This window comes from Melitaea cinxia, chromosome 19 (genome assembly GCF_905220565.1).
Source record: "Melitaea cinxia chromosome 19, ilMelCinx1.1, whole genome shotgun sequence".
Classification (NCBI taxonomy): Eukaryota; Metazoa; Arthropoda; class Insecta; order Lepidoptera; family Nymphalidae; genus Melitaea; species Melitaea cinxia.
The window spans coordinates 1,635,468-1,644,775 of record NC_059412.1 but is presented as its reverse complement, the minus strand read 5'-3'; the positions used below and the strand labels follow the sequence as shown (position 1 = coordinate 1,644,775).

General features: G+C 28.9%; 1 protein-coding gene across 1 annotated transcript in view; it reads left to right on the top strand.

The window, feature by feature from the left end:
* The first annotated feature begins 1,394 nt into the window (after positions 1-1,394).
* The window catches only part of LOC123663043 (yemanuclein), a 38,320-nt gene continuing 30,406 nt past the window's right edge, over positions 1,395-9,308 (top strand). Inside the window, exons 1-3 of the mRNA XM_045597783.1 lie at positions 1,395-1,666; positions 5,893-5,994; positions 7,651-7,752. Coding sequence (XP_045453739.1) covers positions 1,508-1,666; positions 5,893-5,994; positions 7,651-7,752 — 363 coding nt within the window. The 5' untranslated portion in view covers positions 1,395-1,507. The remainder of the gene's footprint in view (positions 1,667-5,892; positions 5,995-7,650; positions 7,753-9,308) is intronic.

The window sequence follows — 9,308 nt, the reverse complement described above, 5'->3', positions numbered from 1 at the left end:
AAAGCGGATATCCTGACAAAATATTATTCTCTCTCTACACAGACTTGTGAAGGTACAATTCAAGAATTAATTGCAAACAAAATACCTATACAATGTGTGATCTGCATTTTTAATAAACGTTAAAATTGTAATAAGTGAAAATATTTAAAGGTCCAATTTCGTGGGATATAATGAGTAAAAATAGAATGTTGGGAACGCGCGCAAATTATACTGGTCATTTAATGAATCTAAGAAATTTTTGAAAATATTTTGATTTACCTGTATAGTAGTTAGAATTTAAAATTAATTTAAATTTTATTTAATCACAAAATTATAATATCTAAATTTTATAACATACTAGCTGCCCGGATAGACTTCATTCTGTCAAAAGTTAATGGTAAAAATCATTATTATTATTATTATTTAGTATTAAGCCTTCCGTGGTCCTTATGGAATATACGAAATACAAAATTAGCCGCATTGGTCGAGCCATTCTCGAGTTGTGCGCTTAGCAACATTCACTTTTATTTAAATAGATTTACACATTTCCATTGATTAATTTTGGTTTTATTCTTGTTTCCATTCTAAAATCAAATGTATTTTTTTTTTTTTTTTAATGATATGTAAAATAATAGGTACTACTTATTTGATATTATGCCTGTATCATTAATCAATATTGTTTAAGTATTGATACAGGAATGATTTTTTTTTCAATTATTTACAGTTTTATCCAAAAATAAATGATTGCTACAATCCATAGGATTTATGAGATTTTTTACAAATTTTTGTTTGCAAAAAATCGCATACCTACCTATTGCTTTTTTTAAGGATTTAAAGGACACTGCAAAATTTGTTAATCTATATAGTGCCTTGTTACTAATATTTTTAAAGTACAAAATCTATCATGAATATACTATTAGTCAATTACTACACTATTTAATGATAGCACTTATTTTTACTACATCAAACATATTTCATTATTAAAAATATAAAATTGTACCGAAAATAATTACATGTTTTATGTCATATATAACTGGTAATAGATTTACCAAAAAATAAAACATAATAATCGGTAAAACAGATATAAGACATATGACATTTAGATTGATAGCGACATCTATTAAAATGTTTCTGAAATACATCGCAACGTGTGTGGTTTTTACTAGCAAATAAAACGCATAAATTATTTAGTTTTTTAATATTGGCAATAGCTTTACGATCTCAACAATAATAATATTTCCTTTTATTTAAATGCACATTCTTTTTTTTTCCATAAACGATAAATATGTATTTAACGAGAAAAAAATTTTTAACCCAAAAATGTAGTGACATCTATCGTCAGATACAAAAAATTATAGCGACATCTAACGGTAATACGCACAGAAATGCAATGAAGTTCCTATTCTCTCCGTAGCGCTCAGAACCCAAACAATAAATTCCAACATGGTGGCAATGTGGTACATAGTTTGAAAATGCAGGCCGTGTCATGCTTTGAAAAAAATCATTTTATACTTGAATTTGGTGGAAAATGTCGGACCCTAAACGTGCTACTCTTATAACAGCGGGTGCTCCAAAAAGTGTGAAGAAGAATGTGAATAAATCAGTGAGATTATCTATAAATTTAGACGAAAGCACCGAAAGTAAATATACAGAGCTGAATTACAAGGAACTACTCATAGCAGCAGCGGTAAGTTATAACAGAAAATCATAGTAATTTACGCAACCATACTGGTTTTTCAGCTCTTTGTGTTGTAGAGAATCATGTGAAAAAATCTAATAGTGATCTGGTATCCCGTTTGGCGGCCAGAGATGGTTGTAAGCCGAACCCTGATGAATTCGTATAGGATATTTTTTGCTTACGTTACATCGCTTTGCATTAGGTTTGTTACATGATTTTGCGTCCACGGACTGCGAGAAGCCCAGATATCGGTCGCCATGTTTGCAACAATTTAAGAAGAACGTTGTCAACCTAGAACATCTTTTAGCGGAGGCAATGTTTTGATCCGTGACGCAAGTGATTATCTCATTTTTCTGTTAAAATGAATAAGTTATTTAAATGAATGCTCTTAAAATATCGAGCTGAATAATTGCTGACGACACCGGTAGATTATTATGATAGCTAGCCAAGCGAAAGTAGTCGACTTGAATGACCTAGGTTAACCCGCCTATAACGTTGTTGCTTCCGGCAAAGAACCTATTTTTAGGTTACATTCTAATTATAATTAATTTTACATTATTTATGCGGATTTTATTAAACATATGTGAGCATTAAATACATAGTACGTGAATGGAATCACATTTCGAGAGATAACGTATGGATGTGTGCAGTGTACGTTATGTATTTATTTACGTGTGGCAGAACTGCGTTACTATTATGTAGGAATAAGGGATTAATTTTGCAATAATTCTTAGCTTGATTTATGGTAATTGTATTACTGCTTTGTACGTATAATGTTTATGCATTTGTAAACTCGATTTGTAGTGTTGCTAAATGCAGCGGTCGTTTCAAAACGTTACATCTAGCTCGTGTTGAATATTTAGTGATCTTTGTGTGTAGATGAAGCTTTTTGTGAGCCATTTAACTTCAATCGATACGTCTTTTTTAAATAACTTATAGGTTATGTTATATATTACGTGTGCATTGGGAGCGTATTATATATTTTGCACTGTGAGTGTGTGCGTGTTTTGATTAATGTTTGTTTTTAGCGGACGTTAGTGTGTGTTTTATTACTTGGAAGTAATGGGTTGTTTTTTTTTTTTTACTTTTCGGGTTATTTAAAGGTAATAGTCGCGCGCGCTTTGTATGAATAAGTAATATAATAATATTATACGGTCGTTTTTTGTTCTCTGTGTTGGTGTGAATTGAATTATCATATTATGTTGTGATAAACATATTTTGTTTACGTTGAAATGGCATGCAATTATAAGAATTTATGCGCGTTGTTTTTTTATATATTTTAATTATATATATATATATATATATATATATATATATATATATATATATATAAAAGTTTTGTCGTATTTATTTTTCTTGAGTTTTTTTTATATTTTTAATAAATAAATATAATTAATTTAGTCATTCATTATACCATTGTTTTATTTATTTATTTTTTTACTAAATATTTTGTGATCAAGGTCGATATTTAAAATTTGTTTTGCTTTATATCTATTGAGATAAGATCTCGCTAATTAATTTAATATTACTTTCTGTAATGATATAAATTGATTATTTTTAATCAAAAAATAAATATTTATATGCGAGTTTATTCTTAACATGAAAGTAAATGTCGCGTAAAACTTATTATAAAGAAATATATCTATAGTTGAATTAAATTGTTTTTATTGCATTTTAGTACTTTAGATTGTAACTTTTTATATTATGCTAAAAATATTGTCAAACTTAAAATTTTATTAAATCTCGTAAAATTTTAACGTCTTTCAATATCGGAATTTTATTAGCGAAAATAAGATACCTTTTGATACAATAATGTTTCGTATATATATATATATATATATATATATATATATATATATATATATTCATTCTATATAAATGTAAATAGAAAGAGATAATGAATAAATTGTTTTCACATCACTATCTTAGTACAATATCTATTATATACGCAACTCTGAGTTTTAAATTTTCACACAATAACAAGTAATAATTACAGGTTACTGAACTTAATGTTTGGTTATCGTAGTTTCGTACAACTCATTATATGTTTTTACAAACATGTGTCCAACCTAAAAACCGGTCTGATATAGTGGTTCGAGTAGTCGCCCAAATACAAATGATTTGCAGGTTCGATTCCGCTATTGATTGGTTACAAATGTATATGTACAAATATTTCGTTCTGCTATGGATGTCTGTCCTTGTGGGTCTCACCACCGTTCCTCGGAGAGCACGATAAGCTGTTGGTCCCGGTTGTTATCATTAGCGATCGTTACTTGTAGTAGGGAACATATCCGCCAACACACAGTGGAGTAGCATGGTGGATTAAGCTCCATTCCTTCTCTTACATGGAGAAAGAGGTCTATGCCTAGCGGTTGGATATTACAGGCTGAATTGTACCTAAATATGCGATTTATAGATAAATTATTATCTCGTCTATCAATAGAGCTCCTTTATAAATGATATAGTTGTCATAATTTTGTGTGATAAGTAGGTGTTAATGTACATAATCTAAATGTATAATATTAAATTTTGAATTATATGATTACGTCTACTGGCTCTGCCCTGCATTAATTTTAAGAAAAATGTAGCATATAGTCTTCCTAAGTAAATGGACCATCCAACACAAACATAATTTTATTAAAGAACCAACATTTAAGTATTATAATAATAGTATATTTTTTTGCAATGTATGATTAGCAATTCTTTTTGAATTACGTCTTTACACCATAGCCTTTTATTTAAATTAAATACAAAATAGTCGAAATATAAACAGCTGTAATAACAGCTGTCTTTCTTTCATTCAAAAAAAATAATATAAAAATATGGCAACCTTATTTAAACATTTACATATAAGCATTACAATGTTACAAGTATAGAATATACCTTTAATTACATAAATATTATTATCATACTTGTATTGCTGGATAATTAATATGCATAATTCTAAGTGATTTTATTGTAACGTTTTGCCATAGCAACTCTATGAATAAATTACAAATGTGTAGGTACATGATTTACATAAGATGTGTGGTTTTATTATAAGATTGTAATCTTGTTTTTAAATAACTTCAACTTTTTTTTTTATCATCTGACATATATCATCAAATCTAAATAAGCGTGAGTTAGATATATCTGTTTAATCACTGACAAAAATTTTATTTTATTCAATATATTATCATAAAGTTAACACTTGCTGTAAACTGAAAATACATTTTGGTTATTAAAAAAAAGTATCATGCTATAATAAATACAATGCGAAGAAAACAACCAGATGTGTGCTTAATTGAAGCACGATAATATTAATGAAAATAGGTATATGTTTAATATAATTAACTTGGTAAATGGAAATTTTATGCAATTACCTAATGATAAATGCTATTCAACTTTTAAAAAAAAAAAAAAAAAAAAAAATTGTATAAGATTCTAATCCAACTCATTTATTTTGAGTAAACAAAATTAAGTATTAAGTAAATTTTTTATTTAGAGCTATATAATCACACATATTTTATACTTTAAAATTAATTTTTGTATACATACAAATTATTTTTCCTAACTATTCCCTTTTTATTTACTTGGTTGTACCAAGTTTGACTTTTAACAAATTTCATATATCCTTGTGGGTCTTACTGTCTGAGCCTCAGAGAGCTTGTAAAAGCCTAGGAAGGTTTCATGCGTAGGTAAAAAAATAAAATGAAAAATTATTATCGAGTACACCCATTACCGATTCTTACTCATGGTTTGAAATAATCTGTTAACCCATAGCAGAAGCAGTATTTTTTCAACTCCTCTTAAGTCTCCTGTATAAGGTAGAGGTCTTTGCCTAGTTGTGCGAAATTTACAAACTGATTTGTATAACGTCACGCAGTACATTCGAGGATGTTTAAAAACAAATAAAATGAGTAACTACGATATAAGTATGATAAAAGTAAAAGAATACGAATTTTCAATTTTCTCACTAATTCTTAATTGGTGATATGCCATTCACTTAAAATTAAAAACTGCTGTTTTTTAAAAACAAATAATTAAAAAACATCAGTATGGTCGACTATAAAAATAATTAATATTTATTTCTCTAGACAATGCGTTGTCAGTACGTCAGAGATTAAAAAGTTAATCTATAATTACTCTAAAAATACATTAAAATTAATATTAATTGTAATTTTAAATGAATGAAATATTTGACAATATTATATTTATTATAACATTTTTAATTGTATGTTTCTTTTTACTTTCAGACTAAGGAGAGAAGACAGAACGGCAAGACAACAGGGCTGGACCCTTTTTCAGACAATGATGATGATGTGGAGCTAGTAGCAAGGAAATTTGAGCAGAAATATGTGAGTAAATGTTAAAATAATATTATGTATAAGTAAAATAATATTATGTAGTAAGCGATTCAAACTAGAGTCGAACGTCACCCGTCTGCTTAGTGGAGGAAAATTATTTTGTGTTTATTTTAGTATATTAGGAAAATAATCGCGAAAGGGATGGCTGGAAAATCCTTGGCAAATGGTTGAAGATCATAACTAGTTTAGGTCTTAGACTAATGGTAATAAAATATCATTTAAATACAACATCGATGCTACATAGACTCTAAGAACCGTGTATCTCCGGAGTATATGTAAAAAGCACAAAGCTATATTTGGAATAAAAATATAAAATTAAAAAAAATACAGATAAAATAAACACTGAATGATGGAGGATAGTTAAGTTAAAAGTTAATAACTAATCAAAATTTAGGAATTGTATAAATTTTATTTTATTAATTATATATTTTTTATTTTATAAAGTATAAATTAATTGTTGTTTATTATAAAAATAAACAAAAGTTAAGATATATTTAATCATCATTGTCAATCACAGTAGTAATTGGTTTGTGGTAACTAAAATATGACACATGTTTGACATCTAATTTTATAGTATAGCAAGTGTCAAGAAAAAATCTTGTTACGCTTTTTTCAAACTCACTCCCGTTCCGCTCAGTATGTGTACCGCAAGTTAAGGAACTACGTTCCGATAGATATAGTTACAATTTTAGACTAAAAATGTATTCATAGTTGGGGATTGAGTTATCTATATAATAAATTATTAATAGGTGAAGCAAAAATTTTGTACCCCTTTTTACGAAAATTACGCGGACGGAGGAGTATGAAATTTCGCACACTTATAGTTTATATAGAGAAGTGCAAAATGCTAATATTTTTTATGCTTAATTATGCATAAAAAATACATTAAATAATTAAAAAAAAAAACTCACATTACCATGTATTTGACACACACACACACATACATACTCTTGTTGATTGTTAATGTCTGTAGTTAAATTTATGGTCGAACTTCGACCAATGGGGGCGACCACTAGTTTATCTTTAAATCTAGTCACTTGATAGTAGTAAAACTTATCGTCACATTTCTGTTTCTCTATATTTAACAATATTATTTTATTCAGATAAAACCTGTATAAATATTATCTTGACTTATAAATCAGTAGCGACTTTGTATGGCCTGCTTATATAATGTGTATACAAAACATCTTAATTACGTTTTCACTACAATTGTTTATTAGAGTAATAAAACTCTACTTCTAGATTGTGTATCAAGATTATTTTAGATATCGAGGATCAAATCATCATCCATCCATCAGCCTTTAATAGTCCACTGCTGGACATAGGCCTCCCCCAATGTTGATGATAATAATAACAACAATAATATCTGGAAAGCGGGTTAATTTTGATGCAAATGAATTTTTTAAGATTTTTTTGTATATTTTTATTCATTATTGGTATTGTTTTTGAAGTAAAACTTCTTTTTCTTGTTTTTATTCTTTTTTTTTTTGGAGTAAGCTGGTGAATGCGTGACGAGAGCGTTACGAAAAGTGTGATCGGGCGAGGCGAACGGAAGCTGAGAGATATTACTATAGGGGCAACTAAAGAAGTTTTACTTCAGTCGGGTGGTCTGAAGCACACTCGTTTTTTTGTTTTTGTTTTTTTCAGGGAGGTAAAAGCACCTACGGCAAAAAGGGTAGGCACGACGAGTTTGCGGACATCGGCGCCGGTTACGATGAAAATGATTCTTTTATTGACAACACGGATGGTGTGAGTACCGTACATAAATTTTATCAAAACATTTAGATCGTAAAAAAAATAACTAACTGTACTTCGGTAAATCATAAGGATATGTGAAAAACTAATTAATGATATAAATAAAATGAAATCGACGGGTCCCAAGAACAAAATCTTATGGAAAAATAAGATGAAATCTGTTTTATTATTGATTCGTATTAAACATGCAAAAAGCTACATGGCAATATTTTTTATTTATTTATTGGTCTTTTAGTTTTCTAAATACTCAAGCGAACATCATCTTATCTACAATGTACTGCAGCGAACAAACATGTATTCACATATACAAGCTTGTTCTTTACACTCCGAAACCGTGCGTGCCGCGACCCATCGTCATTCACGTGTTTGTACTCGGCAAAGTCGGAAATTTTAGCAAGACATCGAGAATTCCTCGAGAACTCGGTTTAATATCGTAATTTCAGGTTTCGTGATTAATAAGTGACTGTCACAATGTCTGGTGTATCTAGAAAGAGAGAATATTAAATTAAGCCCTTTTTTGGATAAAATTAGTGACGATCCAAACTACTTGTAGCAACGAGGACGAAGAAATCTCTAAACAAGGTAAGTAATAGATATTTTTTTTTTCATTAAGGTAATTAAAAAATAGTTACTGGTGTTACTTTATAACTCTAGAAAGTAATTTGCCAAAATTATCTAAAATGCGTATCTTTTGGTCGTTTGTTAATTTACAATGTTGTTCTACAGAAATCTATAACCCATTTAATCGTTCCTTAACAATCAACATATTTCATTTACCTATATTTTATAGACACTAAAATACTTAATTGTAGTGTATTTAATTTTATCCCAGTAGTTTCACATAAGTTTTCGTTCGACAAAAATCAGTTTAAAGTCAGTCATCGCTTTAGCACATACGACCTTGTTGTATGAAATTGTACCCAAAAAATGTTGCTGTATCTAAATAAACGATTTTGTTTGTCGTATAAGTTTTAACATGCGAGCATGTTCTACTCAAAAGTATCGAATTTAACCTCTTTTTAAGAAAAAAATTATAACTAGAATATAAATCAATAGTTTTTAAATATAATACCACACAAATGAAATACATTTTTATTTTCATTTTGACAGAATCTGCCGGTCAACGTAACACCAACATGTCTCTTTTGCCACCAACGGCTCAGAATATCGACGTCGATATGGCAAAAATTTGGCATGTTTTTGATGAAAAGGTTCACACAAACGTATTAGGCTATCAACATGAAGTTAATACCGATATTTTTCAAGCCAACTGCGAGCATCTTGATTCACCACCTCCTCATTTAGTACAAACCTCACATCCTGACGAAGTGCTTACACCATTAAATATAGAAGTAACCTCTAGTTTAATAACTCACCAGCTGTTTACATTAAAGAGTTTGAGAATTTGAAGATCCTAGAATTTCTGTGCCATATATAAATACACATATGGTTTTAGCTACTCCAATGCCTTCCCCCGTTAATATACACATAAAATGTAATGACCCTTTTTGTCCCGATCATACTAGTTGGGTTGATTCAATTCGATTGCT